General features: G+C 36.4%; 1 protein-coding gene across 6 annotated transcripts in view; it reads left to right on the top strand.

Annotated features, from left to right (window-relative positions):
* CCSER2 (coiled-coil serine rich protein 2) overlaps positions 1 to 23,666 on the top strand; it is a 212,363-nt gene that overhangs the window by 93,763 nt on the left and 94,934 nt on the right. For 3 of the 6 annotated variants that reach the window (XM_054580458.1, XM_054580460.1, XM_054580459.1), the window contains exons 4-5: positions 6,029 to 6,119; positions 16,206 to 16,368. In XM_054580458.1, coding sequence (XP_054436433.1) covers positions 6,029 to 6,119; positions 16,206 to 16,368 — 254 coding nt within the window. Of the gene's footprint in view, positions 1 to 6,028; positions 6,120 to 15,404; positions 15,530 to 15,620; positions 15,706 to 16,205; positions 16,369 to 23,666 lie in introns of those variants that run through there. The other 3 variants (XM_054580462.1, XM_054580463.1, XM_054580461.1) reach the window with 3 other exon arrangements.

Consider the following 23,666-nt stretch of genomic DNA (forward strand, 5'->3'; position numbering starts at 1 on the left):
AGGACTTCTCAGGGATCATTTCTGTTATTATTGAATATTACTTTTTTTTTTTTTTTTTTGTGAATGGATGATACTTCCTTTGCATGCCCATAAGTTTTTGTTGAAAACTGGATGTTTTGAATATTTTAATACACTAACACTGGAAATCATATTATTTACTCTCCTTAGGGTTTATTTTTGTTACTTGCTGTATGGTACAGTTACTTGCTTTTTTAGTGACTTTTCTAAACAATTTTTGTAAAGTCTTCTTAATCATGTGTTGTCTATGAAGGCAGTGTTACTTTAGCTTGAATCTATTTGGTCTTTTGCGCAGATTTTCTTGAATGCTAAGAGCCAGGGAAAAAAAGAGGGAGAGAAGGGAGTAAGAGAGGAAGGAAAGGAGAGAAAGAAGGAAGGAGGAAGATAGAGAAAGAACAGAGAAATAAAGAAATCTCAGTAAAAATTTAAAGAAAACTTTTTTGCATATTGGCTCTGTGTTGAGGTTCTCCTTCAATGTGTGGTCTTCACTTGCTCCTCCTTCTGAACCTAGAAATTAGCCAGAGTTGGACCTTCAGGTCTTCTTAGGTCTCTTACTCAGAATGCATCCTGCCCTGGGCTTTTTTGTGGCTTTCTAAATTCTCCAGTATACATGACACTTTTGAATTACTAATTTTCCAAGGAAACTCTCTCCCCAGCCATTTCTTTCAGTCTTTCAGCATGACTCAACTAGTATCTTTTGGCCTAGGATGATTGTGGATTATTTGTTAGTTTTATAATGTTTTTGAGCATTACCCATTGTTTTTCTGACCCGTGTGAATTCCAAGTTAGGCAAAACAAAGATGTGTACTTTGTGTCAGTCGTTCAGATAACCCCAACATAGGTTGAGCAGACAAAACACAACTTGTGAATAAGGTCTGCACTGCTCTCTTTGCAACCCGAGACTAAACTGGGAACAAAGCCTGCTATCTTCAAGTCTGCAACCAAGCTAGGGAATGGCATATGGAAAGGCCAGTCTTATTGATGATTGGAATGCAAGATGTACAGCAACTTCAGGACATGGTTTAGTAGTTTCTTATAAAATTAAACATGTACTCAATATATCAACCAGCAGTCTCACTCCTGAGAATTTACCCTAGAGAAATGAAAACTTAAATTCTCACCAAAATGTCTACATGAATACTAATAGTAGCTTTATTTTAAGTAGGTAAAAACTGTAAAAACCACAGTGTCCTTCAATGAGTAAAGGACATTGAAGTAAAGGACTGGTACATCCATCCTGCAATGGAATACTACTACTCAGAAGTAAAAAGTAATGAATTATTAACATATTCAATGACTTAGATGACTCTTAAAGATATCCTGCTGAGTGAAAGAAGCCAGTCTCAAAAATTATTCCATTTATGTGACATTCTTAAAGATAAAACTATGATGGACAACAGAGCAGTATTTGCCAGTGGTTACAGGTGGGTAGAGAGTGTGACAATAACTGGATAGTACAAGGGAGTTTTTTAGAGTGAAGAAATTTCTCTGTCCTGACTGTGTTGATGTTTACACAAACTTATATAAACTGATACCAAAATAAAAAATTACTTTTACTACATGATAATTAAAACAAACTGGTAATTATGCCGTTCATTTGTCAAAACCATTTAGATTATCTCCATTTTTTAGTGAAAGCAAAACTCGAAGAAAGTACTGGCCCACTATCTCATAGTTCACTCTGTTTGAATGGAAGAGCATTCTCAGAGACCAAGGGAGTTCTTTGACAATTCTGCTAACATGTGCTCAGAGTTTTAATTCTCTGAGGCTTGTGGGAGCCTCTGGAACCCAGTGAGTACACAGATTTAGGTTTACATTGTCATACTCCCAGCTAGTGGTTATGCTGGATGGTCTTTCAATTAAAAGAGGTGTATGTGGATGTTGGCTGCCAACAAGAGCTGGCCGCCAGTTATTGAAAGAATCTACCATGATAAATGGAAAAAAGTCTTTACCACGTTAATCAATCTCGATACAACATGGTAGCCTTTCTACCTGTAATAATGCTATTTGTAGCCTGTGCAGATGACTGGTGAATAAAAATTATAACATTATTTTTTAATTTAATCTTTATTGTGTTTTTTTTTCCGTTACCATTTAGTCCCCTTATTCCCTCCTTGCCCCAGCAATCACCACAATTCAGATTATGTTTTTCCTTTTCTCTTCGACTGGACCCTGAAAGGTTTAATCCTATCTCTGATATAACTTCTCAAAATCTGATGTTGGAGAAACATAGGCCTTCTGTAAAGATGAATAGGGTAAAGATTGTCTAAGACAGATATTAGAAGCCAGTCTTCTCACTCTGTACCATCTCTCTTGTCTAATTCATACTGCTTAACATCTTTCAGTTGTCATTAATGTGGTGATGATGACTCCCACACCTCAAATCTCTCTGGTCTACTCCACACTGCTATATATTCAATTATCTGCTGGACATGTCTTCTTAGAGAGGCAACAGTCATGTCAAAATTATCAGGTTTTAAAATTATATAAATTTTTTATTCTTCTACCTCTGGTATTTCTTTTTTTATACTTTAATTCAGTGAAAAATAATCATCTGTTTCTCAAGCCAGGAACTAGGGAGTCATTCTTAAGTCCTTTTTTCACTTCTCATTTAATTTTGATTCTATAGACCCTAATCCTCAGTATGTCTCATCACTGCTTATTCTTCATTCTCACTTGGCTACACAGAATGGATGCCAACGCAGCAGTATCATGGAGTAGTTTAGTTACACTCTCAACAAAAATAGGGATTGTCTTTACATGCTTATATCCCGTGTCCAGAATTGTCCCTTACATATACTGCTTTTTATTTGTGTTGAGTTATTGATAATGTGTCTTTGGTTGCCATATGAAGGCGCAGGGTCAACTCCCTTCCCCTCAAATTTTTTTGGATGCTGCAAATGTACTGTCAGGGTATGAAAAGATTTATTACTCAGATAATAGGATTTTCTGGGAAGAGCATGGCAGGCACCCAAACCAGTCCAGTATGGCTTGAGTGAAGGCAGGAGGAGCAGGTAGCTCTAGTTTTTATTGTTGTTAGATGGCTGGGTTGAGGGTTCCCACAAGCAGGCTAGATTTGTGTGGTTGGAACTTTCCTGTAGATGCAAAGGTAGGTAGACTTTTACTAACATGGTTTTGCTTATTATAAAAGCACTATGTCCATATTACAGAAAAAACAATAAGGATATAAAGAGCATAAGCACATATTTCTCCCATAATGGAAAATTATAAAAATTTCTTTGATATTTAAATATTTAAATATATTTCCATTTTTTTTAATCTTCTGCCTGCCTTCCTGCCTTCCTTCTCTCCCTCCTTCCTTCCTTCCTCTCCTCCTCCCCCACTTCTTTTTCTTTCTTTCTTTTTAAGAGAAGGGAAGGGAGGGAGAAAGAGAGGGAGAGAGAGAAACATTGATGTGTGAGAGAAACATCGATTGGTAGCCTCCTGCACACACTCCAGCTGGGAACTGAACCCACATGCCCTGACTAGGAATCAAACCTGCAACCCTTTGATCTGTGGGACGATGCTTCCACCAACTGAGCCACACAGACCAGACTTCCTTCCAAGTTTTTTCTATGCATATCACACAGTGTTTTTTTAATTCATAAAACAGATAATTTTATGATAATTAACACGTAGTATTTAGAGATTTTTTTTTTCAGTTAACATCTAGGCCTTTTCTGTGGAAAAAATTATTTTTTCTTTTAACATGAAAACCACCTTGTATTCATACTGATACTTCCCACTTATATTCAGGAACATAGCGATTTTATTTATTTTCACTGTTTTTTACATTTTAATTTCCTTTTTCCTAAGAAGAGAATCTATTTTTCAGCAAACACCAATACAATTTTTTTCATTTACACCCATACACAACCATCTCAAAATAATAACATCAGTACTACCATCCATATTATAATTACTGAAAACAGTATCCCCCTACTTGAGATAGTTTTTGAGTGTTATGCCATCAACATGATACACAATTAGTTTCATTGATTTCAATTTACTTTTTGATTTATAAGAATTTATTGAAACATATTTTTAAGAGCAAAAGATTAGAAACAACCCAGTCTGTTTTTTTTCTCCCCAATTAACATCTTTTCATGTCTGTAAATATATTCATTATTTTTAAAAAATAACAACATAATATTCTGTTGTATGATTATATCACATTTTTGGTTTAACTTTTCGATTGTTGGGCTTTTAGGCTAGTTTCTCCTTTTTTACCACCTAAACAATGCTGCATACTTTACTCATATAATTTTCTGCATTTGTTTATTTCTAAGGCATAAACTCTTAGGAAGGAAAAATTTACCTTTTTAAAAAAGATTTTAGCTAAATTTTGATGTATTGGCCTCTAGAAAGTTTATATGAATCTAATGCTATCTGAATTATAGATGAGTATTAGATTCCTCTCAACCATAAGTCACCTGGTGTTAGCATCCTTTCCTACATCATATTTATTGGCCAATTATTTTATATTTATTTTGTGATCTGTCCATCATAGCCTTTGTCAATTTTTTCGTGTTCATCTTTTTTCTTGATTTTTAAGTAGACTATATTAAGGATAGCAAGTTTTTCATGATTCTAAAGAGGTTTTATGAAGTAGTTTTTTTCCTGCCAAGATTAATAATTATCCTGAGCTTTTTTATAATTACAGTTATCTTATTTCTCAATAAATAAATAACTGTGTGTGGATCCTGGAAGGAAGGTCCAGCAACACAAAATTAAAAAGATTTGGTTGGAATACCTGATTTAGGGAACAATCTAATTCATTCATATTATCTGTAACAAAGTTAGTATTCCTCTTCTATAAGTTTTTCAAGGCCATACTTTCTAAATCCCTTAAAAATTTGTGGATTTTTTATCTTCTTACATGTATATAGGTATAAATATATTACACACACACACACACACACACACAGAGAAAAGGTATTATAGTATTGAATCAGTTCTTGGATTAGAAGGAACCCACTAGTAGACTTTAATTTTTTTTTATTTAGTTATTTAGACTTTAGAACAAGAATGTTTGAAAGCAAAAACATTACTTTCTTTTTTCAATCCTTATCCCAGGATACGTTTATTGACTTAGAGAGAAAGGAAGGGAGGAGGGAGGGAAGGAGAGGGGGAAGGAAGGAAGCAAGGGAGAGGGGAAGGGAGAGAAGGGAACAAAGAAATCAGTGTGAGAGGGAAACATTGATGATTTGCTTCCCATATGTGCCCTGACCAGGGATCGAACCCACAACCTTTTTGTGTACAGAATGACACTCCAACCAACTGAGCCACCCAGCCAGGGCAAAACATTACTTTTCTTGGGATAGATGATAGCTAGCAAGGTTGCAAATAAAACACAGGAAGGGCTGCTAATAGCAGTTTGACTACTCTGAATGAATTAAGGCAAACCAAGGAGTTAGTATCAGTACTGAAGGTAGTAGTAGGTAGGTAGGTTTGGCACAAGAAAGAAGTGGAATAATAACATCCTTAAAGGATTATTTTGTTATTTTTACATAAATTATCCAGTCCTTAGAGATAATACAACAAAACCTCCCATACCAAATATGAATGAATTTTCGGAGATGTTTTATTATTTTGGATTATTCATGTTATCCTATGTCATATCCTGTTTTGGCCAGGTCATTTAGGCTCTCTGTGCATTAAAGTCATCATATACAATATGGGAATTGTACAAGTCATGAAATCACAGGGTTATGTTGAAAAATAAATGAATATTTGAATGTGCTTAGAACAATGTCTCGCAGTTTGTAAGTTTTTGAAAATAAAAATCTGGTGGGGAGGAAGACTTAGGAGAATAATGTTACAAATAGCTTAATCAGGTAAACCAGTTGAGTCTACTTTTTTATTTAAGAAATTTTATCTGTAAAATCTGCTTTTACAACACAAACGTTGAGTAAATTCAGATTATCACATAGCCATGTTTCTATTTAGATCTAATGATTACACACATCCTTGAGCTAGGTTATAGCATTTTTACTGCTTTTGTTCACAGGATATTCTGAATAATCTTGAATCATGTGACCTTGAGGATGATGACCTTATGCTTGATGTGGATCTGCCTGAGGATGCACCTCTTGAAAATGGTAAGTGAGGACAGTATTGAACCTTCAGAGGCATATATTTGACTATAAGCCAATTTGATATTTGTTACAGACTTCCTAATCTCAATGGAGGAAGACTTTTAGACTGAGAATCAATCTTAAGTGATGTTAAATAGTTCATTGCAAATTTATGTAAATATTTAAAATCTGATTTTGTAGGTCTTAGACATAATTCTGTATGATCCAATAATATTGTATTCCTATACCATAAAATAAGTAGTAGATAGGATTTCGCCTATTTTCCCCTATATACACACACACACAGTTTTTCTCCCTTTTTCTCATTTTGATTCCAAAAAGAAATACATTTGGCTTGTGAAATATCCATAAAAAATTATTAAGTTGATAAATATTTTAAAAAGATCAATTCTGGGAAAATCATGACCTTCTGAATAAATCATTCTACCCTTTTTATTCTGAAATTCAGTCTGCTTCCTTTGTGGACCCTAGTAACTGCTGGAGTAGTGGGGCTTTAGATAATCCACATGGAAAGGGGGACTGGATGCTCTTGCCCCTACTGACATAGCATTTGTAGGACTTTCTGTCTTAAGGACTGGCCAAGAACCAGACACCAGACTAGAAAAGCCCTTGGGACAGGGGTTGAGATGGGGATACTCTTGGGAAGAGGAGTGGCTCTGCAGATCTATGGATTCCCTGTTAGTCAAAACTTGCCTGGTCTGTCTGGCCTCCCCGGGGACCAGGGATGAACTAAAAAGGATGGTGAAATTGTTTTTACATGTGATGATAGAAGAATGCAAGGATATTTCAAAGAGGGTAGCTGTTTGGTTTTAGTGTATTATCGAGGTATTAGGAACCTGTTGGTTCTCACATTATTCATATTGATCTGGCTTATTTTTGTATGGGGGGGAGGGTGTGTGTGTGTGTGTGTGTGTGTGTGTGTGTGTGTGTGTGTGTGTGTGTGTGTGTGTGTGATTGTTACAGAGCACTGCCAGGATGCTCTGTAACAATCAATCTCAAAATCTCTGTGACTTTCAAAATCGATATTTACTTTCCTCATTCATGGATCCGTGGATTAGTTGGGACAGCTTAGGCTGTTGGACTGAGTTCAGGTCTACTTGTTTTTCATTTTGAGACCAGGACAAATTAGAGTAGGTATCTCTCATGGCAGATGGCAGAAGGACAACGGGGAGAGCAGAAACACACATATATCATCTCTTAACGTCTTCACTTGGAATTAGCACACTGTTAATCCTACACCACTGGGACTGGGAGGTATACATTATTCACAGTGAGAAGCTCTGCAACAGAGGGCATTAAATGTATAATTCTATTAAAGGAAGGAATGGCAAGCTGGTAACAGTATCTACTCTACCCTTGGGGTAGAGACTTGCACCTTCTTGTGGTTCTGCTGTCACTTGGGGTACTCCAGCTCAAAGCTGAGTTCCAGTCAGCTGAGAAAGAAAATCACAACTGATACGCAAGATGAAGAACGTGGAAAACAACGAGCTCCCAGAACTAGAGTGGCCCAAGGAGATGATAATGAGAGCACTTTGGGAGAGTCAGTTGCAGCACAATATTTTGTGGAGTTATAAAAGAAGATTGATTTCCCCATAGAATGGTTCAGAAAATAACAGAAAGAATAGCTGCGATTGAGATCTGAGTTAGTGGCCTGGAAGATCAAGTAAAAAATTGTAAAACACAGAGAAAAAACATAAAGCATTGAAAATTATAAGGGAATAATAATGGTACTTCATGATTCAGGATATTTAATGTTAAGTTTTAAATGCTGGTAGTGAGGAGCAAGGGATTTACCTCATTGGTGTAAATCACATCCTAAATAATGCATTTTACTTTGACAAAATTATAACCACTTCTCATTGGAAACCTTATACCCCTTTCTGAGCTAAACCAGGGAGTAGAGATGGAGTGGTCTCTACTAAGAGGGGAGTCTTAGAGGCTGCCTCACTTTTGGAGCACAACAAAAAGTTATCCACATATTAGATAAAAGCAGAATCGCAGGGAACTTAAAGGCTTGAGGTCTTGGATGGGACCTGTGAAAAGTTTGAGGGAATCCCTGAGGTACATCTCATATATATTACAGATTTTCCTAGAAGGCAAACAAAAATTGACTATTTTGAGCTAATGAATATTGAAGAAAGCAGAACATGAACCTAAAATATGTTGCCTTCACAGGCACTGAAGATAAAGTAGTATTAAGCATTGTGCCCTAGCTAGTGTGGGTCAGTGGATTGAGTGCTGGCCCTGCAAACCAAAGGGTTACAGGTTCAATTTCTAGTCAGGGTACATGCCTGGGTTGTGGGCCAGGTCCCCAGTTGGCGGTACTTGAGAGGCAACTGCACATTGATGTTTCTCTCCCTCTCTTTCTCCATCCCTTTCTCTAAAAATAAATAAATAAATAAATAAATATATATATATATATATATATTTAAAAGGATCGGTATTGCTAGTAAGTAGGAATGACTAGTGTCTTTAAAGCTCCTGAATAACACTATAACCACTCACTGAGTTTTTTTTTTTGGAGGATTGGAATGTTATGAGGACCAGCACAGGATTTGAGGAGTCCTCTAATATACTTTTGACTATTGTTTTCAGTTCCCTATAAATCCTGGGTTTTGAGGCTGTTAGGCAAATTTGAGTCAAGTTTTTGGATGGGTCACTCTGAACCTTGATGGGTTCAACTCACTAATTCTGCAACTCTAGGTAGAATTTTTACCAAGAAGAAGACTATCACCTCGTTGAGATCTTCTATTTGGACAAAAATTTGCCATAACTTCATTATGAATAGGGGGCTGTTCTGTGATTTCAAGGAAGAGGCCATGATCATTATTTATCTGGCAATTGAATTTGTATAGTAAATCATTACCTATTAAGCCAGCATATATCGTAGCACAGAGGAGGAACGAATGTTTCGTGGACAGTTGTGGGCTAGGATTTGAGAACTGTTTTGAGTTATTGATCCTAGTCACACCTGAGTGGTTTGGTGACACAGGGGGAGGTTATGAAGAAGTAGTAGCTTGATACTGTAGAATCTATCAGTAAAAATTTCAAGGTTGTCCTTAAATATTTAGAGAAATTTATCTTTAAGTTACAGGGTGAGACCAGAAATTGGGTGCTTGATTTCTTTCTTAGAACACTTTGATGCATCACCCACTTTACTTTTTATATTTTATTTCTTAAGGCAATATAGGACACTTATTTTTTGAATGCCCTGCTACTTATAGGATCTGTAAATGTATTAAGAGATTCTTTCTTCTAGTGTTTAACTGAGTTTGGTGGAGGTGTCTAGTTAATGTATGTGAAGGACATATTTTATTCTGAGGCTTATTCTGCTTTTTTTTTCTCAGGTTCTTTCCAAGCACTAGAAGTCTGGCAATGAAGCTGTTTACAGGATTTCTGCCTTAAAATTTTTCACAGAAAGTGACTAGAAAGATAGGGTCCCATCTCTTTCAGTATCTACTCCTGAATGTTATCTATTGGTGTTAGTCTTTCTTTGAAGGCTGCAGTAGATTTTTCATTACTTACAGAGCTGAATCAGAACCTGGTCTGTGTTTACAGAAAATACTGTGCTTACAGCCTGTGAAAGGCCTTTTTTAACTTCTTTTGGTTTTTTGTCCAATTGAGTTCAGGACACACTACCCGAAACATGGCACCTTGGCCAAGAAGATAGTAGGAGGGGAAAGTCACTCTGACCTCCTCCCCACTTTGCCCTTCCCTGAAACTGGTCATAAAACCCTCATGTGAGAGTTGCCCTCCCTATACATCCTTTTCTTTGAAGACAAAGGGACACTAAGGGGAATCCTAAACAAAAGGCCTTGCTAAGTTTTCCCCTGTGTACTACAATTACCTAATGCTCCTTAACTAGTCATATTCTTTCATGACTGTCCAGTCTTCATCAAACGTGGCATAAAAACACACAGGTCTAATGGTTTCTTTGGGTCGTTATTTCTTTACAAAGGCTCTATGTCATGTATTATATTAAATATTTTTGTATGCTTTTCCCCTGTTAATCTGTATTGTCCATTTAATTTTCAGTCCTTAAAAGGATTGAGAAAAACTTTTTCCTCTTCTACACAATGTCACGGGTTCCTAAGTTATATTCACGTTCCTCACACTGTGCTTGTTCTATCTTTTTTTTTTTCTTTTTTTTTGCTCCTGGAGTACCCTGTAATGTATGAACTTAATGGTATAGTTCTGGGGGACTCTGGATTATCAATTCCTAACTATTGTGGGGAGCGCTGTGCAGGGCACTCCTGGATCTGAGGGTTACTGTCTGCAGCCGGCTGAGGAGGGAGCAGGACTCTGAATCCTGCAGAGCCTGTCCTGGGGTTGTCACAGATGCAGGGAATAAACACGAGTTGTCTCAAACTCTTCTCTGTTTGCCAGGGGTGGGGACATGGCTTTTCCTTCTAGTGGAGAAGGCCCAAGCCTCTTTGTTCAGAGGCCTTCATTGGGAACCATATGCTCAGGGGTATATGGCAAAGCTCATCAGTCAATGTCAAAAGGCTATGTTTACAGAAAACAAATAGAGATCATAGATAACAATTGAAGGAACACAAGACATCTGCCTCAGGTCAAGGTCTTTGAATAATGTAAATCTCCTTCCCAGCATGAGCCGGTTATCATTGCTTTTGAGGGAAGAACAAAGCAGGCTTAGAGGACTTTACTTCTAGGCCTGATTTTCCTTAGGAACCACCTGATCCAATTTAGGGCTGTACCTGCCTTTAGTATTGTTTCAAGCCTGAGACTGGTGGGTTGGGCAGAGCCACCAAGAGATAAGGAGACTTCTTTCAGCTAGAATGAGGACTCCGGCCATGTCTGCGCCAAGCTGGGGGGTGTGGGCCTTTTGGCCCTTTCTCCGTGTCCCCCAAGTCCTCTTGCTGCCCATACCGACTGATGTCTGTTTAAGGTAATCTCTTCTTGTGAGAGAACTTACCGGTCTTGGACTAACTGACCATCACAGGGCCAAGCAGGGTGATGTGAGGGAGGCAGGGGCTCCGCCCCTGCCCGGCAGACAAGTTTCATCTCCTCAGTGGCCTGTTTACCCGAGGCCTGCTCGATTATTTCCAGCTTTGGGGCCCTCTCGCCTGTCGAGAGGGCGGGGCTGCAGTTTCTGAAACCTGAAACCCGAAGGGGTGTTTCCCAACACCTAATGCTGTTCTAAATTACTCTACAAATTTCTTCCAATCTCATTTAGACCTTTGAAAGTATGTAGCCATGGCCCTCAGCTCAGAATGAGATACCAGGTCTTAAAAAAACCTTAAGGGGTTTTAACCTCTCTTCTGAAGGAGATTTAACTTTAAGAGGTATTGAGCTTTTGAGGCTTCTGGACAGCTTTGGGGAAGGATGAACAGGTTAGGGGGAGAGATCGGGCAGAGGGAAGTCGAGCATAGAATGAGGGAAGAGGAATAAAAGAAGAAAGGACTTTTGGTTTGAGTTACAATTCAGGAGGATATAAAAGATAAATTGTTTTAATTTTTTTAAATATTTTTCTTTTACCTTGATCAAGGAACCTCTTAAAACAATTTTGGAATCTGAATTTATTTTGGCAGATTATTAGATATTTGAGATTTGTGCCAAACTGTCTCCTTAAATAAACAGTTTTGTACGTCAGCTGATGGTTGTTGGTGTCAATTCAGCACCAACAGGAATCCCCAATTTGTGATCTGATGAAGAAGAAAACTTTATTCAGTGCAAACAGCTCAATTGTGATTCAGCATGTCTGTAAAAACAGCATGGCTATGGAACAGCTCAATTGTGATATAATTGTCTGTAGAAGAGTGCAGGGACCAGGCAGCCCTGGGGCCAGGCCCCTCTCTAGCTCGACAGCTTTGCTCTGCTCCTTGATGTCCGCCATGCTCTGATGAGACATCTTCAGTTTATCAGCTCAGCCAGGGAGAGGCAGCCTTATTCAGTGGAAAAGGAAAGTGTGCTCCCTAAGCCACAGGGGAGCTGGCTTACTTGGAAAGAGTCCCTGCCCTTGGTTCTTGATTGGTCCATCCTCATGCAAATTAGGACTCTAAATCCTCATAACCTGGTCCAAAAGGCCCTGTCCTGATTCTAGAGATGCTCTGATTGGCTAGAGCTGCAGAGCTCTGATTGGATGGGGAAAGTCTCAGTCCTGTTGGTTGAAATATGATCCTAGGAACTCCTTTATAAGAGCTGTCTCAGGTGGTGGAAACCCAGTGCAGGTATGCAGTTTAACACAGAGCCCAGCAATTTAGCACAGAGGCAGGGCAGTTCACCCCAGGTTTCTTTGTGAATTAGAGTTTGTGTAAGAGGCTCCTGTTTACAAACGATTACTAGGCTCTGTTTTTTAAAATTTGAGTCCAGATAGCCACTAGGAGCACTTCTTAGTAGTTGTTTTGTTGTTTTTTTTTGTCCCCCTCAGGCTTCACAGTTATATCAAAAGCACCATTGTATTATTCTCTTGCTCAAGAACTTCTAACAGTCACTCATTACCTATGGATTAAAGCCTAGCATTTGGCACATTCATAGTACTCAGGCTTATGAAATTTCTGTCATGTATCCCTTCTTACGTGTGCTGTTTACTCACTCTGGTCAAACTTTTCTGAGTTGAAAAAGATGTATAATACCTTCTGAATAATAATACCTTCTGTATAATACCTTACCCCACCAAGTTATGGTGCCTATTAAATTGCACTTATTTATGTGATCCTAAGGCCACATTTTTGCTAAACTTATTATTGAGGTATAGTCATATGAGGCTACCAGTATTGTCCTTGACCACTTTCCAATTGTACTTTCTTTTGGAAACTTATATATATCTATTTCTTCTTCTTCTTCTTCTTTTTTTTTTAACTGTTCAAATACATTTGTCTCCAATTTTCCCACCACCACTTTCCCTTGCCTCACCCAGCCCCACCTCCCACCCTCAATCCTTCCCCACTTTGACTTTGTCCATGGGTCCTTTATATGTGTTCCTTGATTTGACCCTTCCCTTTCTTTCCGTTACCCCCTCCCTCCTTCCCTCTCATTACTGTTGGCTTGTTTCTTTTTTCAGTTTTGCTGGTTATATTTTTCTTGCTTGTTATTTTTGTTCCACTTATACGTGAGATCATATGCTGGCTGTGTTTAGTACTAATAAGGTTTCGTGATTTTTTTTTTAACAGGGTCTTTTCTTCTTTCAAGCCAAATTTCAGTTAAAACCTTTCCTGATCAAATTTTAAAACATCCTGCAAAGCACATTTTTTCCAGTTTTTGTGTCGTATAATTTCTTCTGACTATCTTCATAACCAATTGTTAGTCACAGATGGAAATATTACTATCTGTGTCTTCCATTACCTTCTTAGGACAAGCTACCTGAAAAATAACCTAGGTAACTTTTGGTCTCATGTTTTGTTTCTTTATCAAATTAGAAGAAATGTGTGTGATGAATGCTAGACATAGGCTTCCCCCCCATTCCCATAGCTGTCAGCTGTGTTAGATCTTCTTTACCTCCTCAGTGTGTAAGTCATGGTACTACCTTCCTGTTGCCTACTTACAGTAAAAAAAAAAAAAACCCTACACACTAAAATGTGTTGCCCTTTACATTTGGAGCTGGAAACCTCCTTCAAAGGGTCTTTTTTTTCTCCAGTTGTAAATTCATAGCTAGGGCCAAATCTGCTGAGGTTAGGTAGTTTTGATCAGCTTATTGGGTTAAAACTTTTTCAAACTAGGATGCCTTTAGGTTTGCCCTATCATTTCTTATGATATCACATTCTGAAGGATTCTTAGTCTTCTTTGTCTTTTTCTTTATTGGCTGTGGAAACTGGTTTTGATTTATCTCCACTTTGTGATTTTATTTGCTTTCATTTTCTTTCTATATTATTTCTTTAATTCTTTTTGAGAACTCTTAACCTTTTCTCAGAAACCACCACTGATTTTATTTCACATTACCTTTTTAGTAATATTTTAAAAAATATAAACCTGTGACTGATGGGTGCCTCAGGAAGAAGTATAGCAATACCCTCCCTACAGAGTTCTAGAGCAGTCGGGTCCCTGAGAAGTAAGCCCCTCTTTCTCAATTTCTACCAGTCATCTTTTGAAGCCATGCCAAATGTTTGTTTCTGGTCCTCATTTGTCATTATGCACAGGTTTGAGTTCATATTTCAGTAAAGGCGCTTTAATTTAAAGGCTCAGTATAGTACCAACAACCTTTAGTAAATAGAAAAACCTCACATATATTTCTGCACTATAATTTCCACGGTATTTAACCTTATCTTCTGACCTGTTTACCTGGTTTGTTTGCTTCTTGTTACTCTGTGTGCACTGTGTTGATGATGTGCTAATTACATATCAGATTTTATTATAGAATTTCTTGTTTGGTGAGTTGAATTTTACCTGCTTGATTTAAGAAAAATATGAATTTAGAACATTTAAAAGTAGGTATAGATTATCCCTTAGCTGTTTGGAGTTGCTTAAACTAAACATTTTAATACCATGTAGAAATACTTAAGGAACTTAACCAAGTCTGTGAGTATAATACAAATGTATACTAAACACAGATTTAATTAAGCCTTCTTAGAGTTAATTTTTAATTTATTTTTCTTTTGTGATTTCATTTTCTACTAATGATTTTTTTTGGGGGGTGGTGTCATGGTCACCATACTTTTATTTATCTAAAAGCCTGGTTTTTTATAATTGAGTTTTAAAAAAATATGTTTTAATTTATCTCAATAAGAAGATAAGAAATTGAAGTAATTTCAAATGTAAGGCCTCTTTTAAATTTTTTCCTTAAAAAAGTCTTTTTAAAAACTATAAAACATACAGTTTTTTCCCAAAATTGGTTCCTCTAATGGATTTAAACAAAATTTCAGTGTCTTTTAAAACCTATTTGAATTGTGCATTTAGAAGAAATGTGTTACAGTGAGTTCCATGTATATGAGAATGAACATCTATACTTTAAGTACATCATCTTTTCTTTGGAGTGCAAATGTTGTTTTTCATATGGTATACTGGACTGAAACACTCTCTGTATTTCTAATTCAAGTTTTAGGTTAAGTGAAAACAATCAAAGAAATAATGAGCTTTTTTTTTTAAATAAGGAATTACATTGATTTTTAAAGGTTTTTATCACAAGAAATTCTGAACATGCAGGATTTGAACTTTCTCATGTAACAATTCTCAAACTAGAGAATCCTTTCCTGTTCCCAGTTTGGATTAGAGTTGAGTTGTATTTTTAGTAACAGTCCTAACTCAGTAGCTATGTAAGCATTGAGCGAAGATGGAGTCACAGGGTAAACTGGGCTGGCTTCCCACAGGGAGGGCTGGGAATCTAGCAGGAAGGAAGGCCTGTTTGTCAGTGCCTTGTGTGCAACTATGTCTGAGTAGGCAGCAGGCAACACAATGTCTCCCTTGTACAAAGTAACTCTCTTAGTGAGTGCTCAGATATGTGAGGAAAAAGTGTTTGGGTAAGTGAAGGAGAAGCTTGGGGTATTTCAAAGAGATTCTTTTCGTGTTTTTGTGGCATTTGGATTTCAGGGAGTGTACTATTTGTTGCTGCAAAGTACTGGCTTTGTTTTCAGTGGCATTTTAGACTTATCGAACAAGCTCTACTGCAGGCAGATTGAAGCGTCTTTCTAAAACTGTGAGCTTAATTAAAAAATATGATTTGTTTGTGATGAAAAGTTAATTTATGCTTGAAATCAGGGAAAATTAATTGTGACATTCATTTTTAGGAATGAATTCACTTAAAAACTATTTATAATTTTCATTCTGAAGTCGGAACCAACTAGTGATAATGAAGGAGACCACTTAAAACTGATTACTGGTGTTTAAAATGTATACTGTTGATTTCAAATACAATTTGCTTGTTTTAAAACAGTGGGACTGTTAGTTATTACTTTAAGTGACTGTGATATGAAAGTTAAATAATGTTCTTCAGTTCAAATGATACAAACTTCAGTTTTTACCAAAAGAACTAGTTATTTTTCTTCTGGACATCTTGATTTTGAGATTAGCTAACATAAATTATTGATATTTTTATGAATATTTTATAATTTCAGCAACATTAATGATTAAGCTATAAGTAATTTTTTTTATAGAGTATGTACATATTTATAGTGTTTTGCTTTTCAATCTGCCTAGTGGAGTGTGACAATATGAATCGCTTTGATCGATCAGACAGAAATGTTCGGCAGTCTCAGGAAGGATTTTGGAAAAGGCCACCCCAGAGGTGGAGTACACAGGAACATTACCACCTCAGCCATCCTGACCGCTATCATCACCATGGAAAAAGTGACTTGAGCAGGTGAGTCTCATTTTCTATCTTCTGGTTAATTTTGAGTCATAATTTCCTCTTTAACCCTCCCCCAAAAATCTTCTTGTTTTTTTTTTGGCCTGGTTTTTAGTGGATGTCATAAACCATTGCAAGTTAGATGTGGTACTATTTAGAATAGCACATCTAAATTTTTTCTTTGGTCCTAAATCTTTTTTTCATTAACTATCATAAATATAAATATTTTATTTTTGTCTGCTATTTGGACTTTGAGTTTTGGTGTGATTTTCTAGTTCTTATTTGGGAATGATTAAATGTTGACTTTGTTGTAGTTTATTATTTTTTAAATATTGTAAAATTAGTGCCAAGTTATTTTTTTTGCATATATAAATTGCAATTTAAAAAATTCTCAAGTACTATTAAAAACAAAAGAAAGTACTGTGCAACACTAGAATTCTATTCCTTTTTGAAGTATAGCATAGTCTTTAATTTGATCAGACTTTATATACAATGTGGCTCTGTAGTCATTCAAGCCTGGGATCAAACCCTGGCCTGGCACATACTAGCTTTGTGAGCTTAAGTAATTTATTTAAACCCTCTCTCCTTCAGTTTATCATCTATAGAAAACAGTTTATAGTAACTTTTTCTCACTATTTAAGGATCAGGGTTATAAGTGCCTGGAGCACTATCTGACTTATAGTAGGCACCCAGTGTTAGCTGTTAGATTCTTTTCCTTTTCACTCTTGTTGTGTTCCACTGGGGATTTGAGGTCGTTTTGGAGCTAATTTACAATACAAGTAATAAAATTGGGATAAAGAAGAAATGGAAAGGAAACACATGGCTCCATCTAGTTCTTGAAGTAAGAAAAAGAAAAATTGGCTCTAAGATTCCTTGCAGCAAAAGCAAAGAATAAAACTTGATCTATTACAAGAGTTACAGAGTACATAAGATAAAGACATGTTTTCCTGAATTGATTGGCTTTTATGAGACAGAAACCTAAAAAAGGTTGCTTTGTATTCATTCTTATAAGGAAAATGCCTTGTGATACAGTGGACAGGTCTCAGACAGCTTCCTGAGGTAGAAATAATGATAAATTCCTTAAGTTCATTTCTTATGTTCTGCAGAAAGCTCCAAAGAACTCTAGTCCAGGTGAGAAAAGGCAGCTCTACAGTGGGTCATAAAATGGTGATGTCCAACCAAAGATCCTTCTATTGGTATAATTTGATGCAAGGATAAAATTTAGAAGATTTGAAAGAATGCATGCAGTACAGATCCTCCCAGGCATTATTTTGTCTGTTCTGTTTCTTACATCTGGGCTTTTGATAAGGAACAGACATCAGAGAGTTGATATTATCATACAAGAATCTGACATAAAGATAAGTCTTCATTTGAAGATTTTGCTTCCCTTATCTTTGATCGTTGGCTTATAAAGAGGTAAATTTAAGTCCAAATTATGAAAATTTAGAAGTCTTAAGTAAAATGTGAACCATTGCTTATACTTCAGATAAGATCTATTCAACCATTTCCCAGTTATTCATTAAGAACTGATATGTCACACTTTGTGCTCAGTTCTCAAGCTGGGATAAATTTGTGTATGGCATGAGAGCTATGGAATGGTAATAGCTTCTTGAAACATTGTTTTGAAGATGAATAAAAGAGTTATGCAGTGTGTGGGCTCAGTTGGAATCATTGCAATTATTGGTTAGGTAGAAGATTCATGTCTCTCTTCCATCCCATAAAAGAATGAGTAGTAGATACTTACTGCTGACGGGGTGTTGAGTCTGTGGGAATGACAGGTTGTTGTTAGTTATAATGCAGTATTAGTGTAGGGCAATGGTGACATGTGCCTCAATAAAGTGATGTCTACAGGTCTGTAGAAGCAAGCAGCAATGGGTTGTTGTCTGGGATAGTGGTATATAAAGGAGGTTACTTTTGAACTGATAAGTATGACTAGAGATTACAGAGGAGTAGTTTCTGTAGGAGAAGGATGAGTGTTCAGATGGAAAAAAACAAAGGTGCAAAACCATTTACGAAACAGTGTGGCATTTTCAGAGAACTACCCTACATTTAGAGCTGGATTGCTAGGTCATTTGGATGAATGAATAGATGTGATTTCTAACTGTAGATGGCAAAGCTATCTATGCATTTTACCATAAAGGGTGGCACATTTCAGCCTAAAGTGAGAGACTATTAATCAGACCATACAAAATGGAACAAATTACCTGGAGATAGTCTCTGTCCCTGGGAATGATCAAGCTGAGGCTGATTAGTTTAATCTGTCAGAAAAGTTAAGTAACATTTTCCAAAAACTATATTAATGGATGTCAATAGGTATAGATATCTTTGATCAGATGAGTGTGGGAATGATGAATAAGTTAAAGTTAAATGAGGTCTTTAATAGTAGACTCCATAGTGCCTTTAATATGTAGTATTATGATTTTGCACAAGGTAGTAAAGGATAGAATATGTAGCCATTTCCCAAAACATATGACCACAAGTCTCTTCTACACAATGTGTTTTGAAGGACTAGTGATTTGTGGATCATCCACACTGGTAATTCTCAATGAGGAGACAGAAATGCAGAGCATTCTTGGGGGTTTCTAATATGACTCGTTTAGCACAGAATTTCCCAACAAATGGGCTGAGGTATACCATTTCATCATGAATAGTTATAAGTTAACCAGGCCATTTGGAGTTTGGGACATCTAGATCCCCTAGAGCTAGTTATGGGGATGTTTGGTAGAGAGAGATTCCTCAAGCAAGACAATCCTTACTCCAGTGTTCTTTAAAACTATCATTTACTCTCTATGCCTTGATGTACTTGTACTGTACAAAAAAGGTTTGGATGCGCTAATCCCAGATCCTTTTAAATATTACATGTATAAAAATCCCTCTTTCCATTCTATGACTTCTTGGGTGTTGGTGCCCTGTCCTTTCTGCCCTTCAGTTCCTGACATTGTCATAATTACAGAATTATGTTGTATTCATAATTCAGGGGACTGGTGGTTCAGAAACACTGATCTACTTCCTCTATACAGATTCTCAGTTTATGATGGGGTTATATTCTGATAAACCCTTCATCAGTTGAAAATACCATAAGTCAAAAATGCATTTAATGCACCTAACATCATAGCTTAGTGTAGCCTGCCTTGAAGGTGCTTAGAACACTTACATTAGCCTACAGTTGGACAAAGTCACCTAATAAAATGAATACACTATAGAGTATTGGTTGTTTACTTTCATGATCATATGGCTAACTAGAACTGGGGCTTGCTCGGCTGCCGCCCAGCATCAAGAGAGAGTATTGTACTGTATATTGCTAGTCCAGGAAAAAAATCAAAATTTAAAATTCTCAGTATGATTTGTACTGAACACATACCACTTTCGCCCCATCATAAAACTGAAAAATTGTCAGTAGAACCATCTGAAATTGGGGACCTGTATTTTTATCATAATACTGTGCTCTCTTTTCTCTTGGCCTAATTTTTTACTCCTCTTTTCTCCCAGACCTCCCTTTTCTCCTATACTTTCTATTTTGTTATATAGAATTTTCTCACATCCTAACAAACTCATATGTTGACCTCTTTTTCTACACATTCTGATTGAAATTGAAACCTATCTCTCAAATGTACTGATTCCCCAGTAGCATTCTTAAAATAAAGAATTCTTATTTTTTAGTTACTCCAGTACTTTAGTGATTAGAGGTGGGGGTCTTGTCTTTACTCCTCATTGCCACTTCTAAATGAATTACTATTCAGTTACTTTCCTTTGACATTTAGGATTTTTGGCTATATGAGCTCCTCCTTAATGGCCCATAACTCTAGCTCACAAAAATCCTGGCCCTCGACTCACTTTCTGTCTTCATTGTAAGCTTTGCTGTAATCCTGAGTGCCTCTGATGTTCATGTACATGGCTCATATAACCCTGTGGTCCTTAGTTCCTTAGGCTTTTCTATTCTATATTCAAGATCGTATCATCTAAGACTAGAAATAGTTTTACTTTTTTCTTTCCAATCTGGACACTTTTCTTTTTTCTCTCCATCATAATTGCTATGGCTAGAACCTCCAGTACAATGTTGAATTGGAGTGGTGAGAGCAGCCATCTGTGTCTTATGTCTGATATTAGGATCAAAGCATTCAGTCTTTCACTGGTAAATACAATGTTAGTTTTGGATTTTTCATAGATACTCTGTCAGGTTGGGGAAGTTCCCTTCTATTCATACTTTGTTGAGTGCTTTTATTATGAAAGGGTGTTGGATTTTGTCAAATGAAATTTGTGTCTGTTAAAATATTTTTTCCCTTCATTCTCTTAACTTGTTCTATGACATTGACTGATATCAGGCTGCATTTCTTGAATAAATCCTACTTAGTCATGGTATGTAATCCTTTTATATGTTGCTAGACTCAATTTGTTAGTATTTTGTTGAGAATTTTTCTGTAGACATACTAGATATTGACCTTTTGTTTTCTTGAGATATTTTTGTGTGGTTTTGGTATTATGATCATATAGATTGATTTGGTGTTCCTTTTATATTTAGTCTTAGAAGAATTTATAAAGGATTTTTGTTAATTCTTCATTAAATGTTTTGTGGAATTCACCAGTGAAGTAGTTTGGGCCTGGCTTTTCTTTGTGGCAAGTTTTTTTAGTTACTAGCTTAATCTCTACAGATGTCCTATAGATGTCTTTTTGGTTTTGTTAGTTTGTAGTGCTGTTCAAGTCTTCTGTTTCCTTGCTAACCTTCTTTCTGGTTCTATCCATTAATGAGAAGGAGGTATTGAAGTCTCTAGCTTCAATAGATCTTATAGGGAAGGTCTGATAGTAACAAACTTTCAAGTTTCTGTCTGCATGGGAATGTTTTAATTTCTCTTAGTTTTGGAAGATAGTTTTACTGGATATTGAATTATTGGTTGATAGTCTTACTGTTAACATTTCAGCCTTTGCTTTCTGATGAAAAGTCAGCTAATTTTATTGAATATGTCTTCTACATGATAGGCTGCTTTTCTCTTGCTGCATTCAGAATTCTCACTTTTTCTTTGGCTTTAAACTTTTAACTATGATGTCTCTCTTTTTAGTTTATCATATTTTAGAGTTTGTTGAGCTAATAATTATGAGCTAATGCCTTGAACCAGTAAGTATTCTAACCTTGGCCAAGGAGCTCTTTATGTGTGTAAGTTTAGGGAAACCTTCAACAACCTTGTAAGCAATTTGTAGTTCTGCGTTAGCCATGATTTTCTGTTTGCTCAGAGGCTCAATGTTGGCCAATGGTGCACACATCCCTATAGATGTGTATGTCCTTCTCTATGCCCAAGAATATATTGGAGCATTTCAAAACCTCCTGTGGATATCTCATTCCTCAGGTTTTCCTTACAAGTTTTTTGGTTATTTTGTTTGCCCCAGTTGGTATCATTGTCTCAGGCAGCTGGGATTTTAAACAATTGCCACTGATTTTTTTTTTTAAACAAATATACTGCAGATAAAGCTGTTTCCACAGAATGAATTCTGAATCAGGTCAAATACGGCTGCTGAGAATGGGCCTTTTCTAGGGAGGTGCCAGTTTAGGTAAAACAGTAACAGTTCTCTGGAAATGGTGGGTTTTTTTGAGAATTTCAAACGCAATTTACCATCCCCACCCCCTAGTGATTACTGAATTTCATAGCTACCATGCTTGTAAGACTTGTTTTTCAAGCTACCACAGAGCTAGAGAGAGAGGTATGGCAGTAGAATAAATTAAAATGCCACAGAGCTTTTTGGTCTCACCAAGATTCATGAAGCTGTTTTTTGTTGTTGTTGTTGTTGTTGTTGTTTTTAAATAAGTGCTCCTTAGTTGTTGCAAGCATTAGGTTGATTTACAGAGTTCTGAAAAAGTTGATTTTGACTAATTTGCCAATGTTCTCAATGCTTTCATGGAAGAGTGAATTTTTGGAGAAATTTATTCTAACATTCTGGAAGTACTCCCTTTTCATTCTGTCATTTTTTCCCTTTGTTTTAATTAATAGACTTCATTTTTACAGCAGCTTGAAGTTTACAAAAATATTAAGCATAAAGTACAGAGTTCTCATGTACTCCCTCACCTTTTATACACAGTTTCTCTTATTGTTAGCATCTTGCATTAGTTGTTACAACTAATGACTCAGTACTGATATATTATTATTAACTAAGATTCATAGTTTACATTGGAGTTCATTCTTTGTGTGTACATTCTATAGGCTTTGACAAATATATAAAGGCATGCATCTACTATTACTGTGTCATACAAAATAATTCCAATGTTCTTGAATTCCTATGTCCTCCACCTACTCATCCCTTCCTCTTTCCCAGTCCTATCACCCTTGGCAATACTCCTGTCAAACACTAATCTTTTTATTGTCTCCATAGCTTTGCATTGTCCGGAATGCCATCTAGTTGGAAATGGACAGTATGTAACCTTTTCAAATTGAATTTTCTCACTTAGCAATATACATTTCAGGATACTTCACCTCTTGATGAGTTGATAGCTTATTTCTTTTTACCTGTATATAATGGTACATTGTATGGATGCACTGTAATTTGTTTATTCATTCATCTAGTAAGGACATCTTAATTGCTTCCAAAACTGGCAGTTATGAATAAAGCTGTTCTAAACATTTATGTGCAAAGTTTTCAGCTCCTTTTGGTAAAAAACAAGATGCGCAATTGCTGGACCAGATAGTAAAGGTTTAGCTTGGTAAGGAACTTCCAAAGTGTCTTGCAAAGTGGCTGTACATTTTGAATTTCTTTCTACATTGAATGAGAGCTGCTGTTGCTTCACATCCTCGTCAGAATTTGGTTTTGTGTTTTGCATTTTAATCACTAAATTAGGTGTGTTTTTATATCTCTTTGTTTTAATTTGTATTTCCCTAATGATATATGATGTTGAGTTTTTTTAATATGCTTATTTGCTCTCTGTACATCTTGTGTAGTTAGATGTCTGTTTATATCTTTTGCTCATATTTAAATTGGGTTGTTTCCTTGTTGAATTTTAAGAGTTCCTTGTATATTTTACTTATTTTTTAAATTATATATTATTGATTATACTATTACAGTTGTCCTGATTTTTAACCTTTTGCCCCACTTCATCCAGCATACCCCACTCCCTCAGGCAATCCCCCCACCATTGTTGATGACCATGCATCATGCATTTAAGTTCTTCAGCTACTCCATTTCCAGGCTGTACTTTACATCCCCATGGCTATTCTGTAACTACCTATTTGTACTTCTTAATCCCTTCACGTCTTCACCCATTCCCCTACACTCCCCTTCCATCTGGCAACCATCAAAACACTCTCCATATCCTTGATTCTGTTCCTGTTCTT

The sequence above is a fragment of the Pteronotus mesoamericanus genome, unplaced genomic scaffold (assembly GCF_021234165.1).
Source record: "Pteronotus mesoamericanus isolate MK-2021 breed Mesoamerican mustached bat unplaced genomic scaffold, CSHL_Meso_final contig_59, whole genome shotgun sequence".
NCBI classification, from domain to species: domain Eukaryota; kingdom Metazoa; phylum Chordata; class Mammalia; order Chiroptera; family Mormoopidae; genus Pteronotus; species Pteronotus mesoamericanus.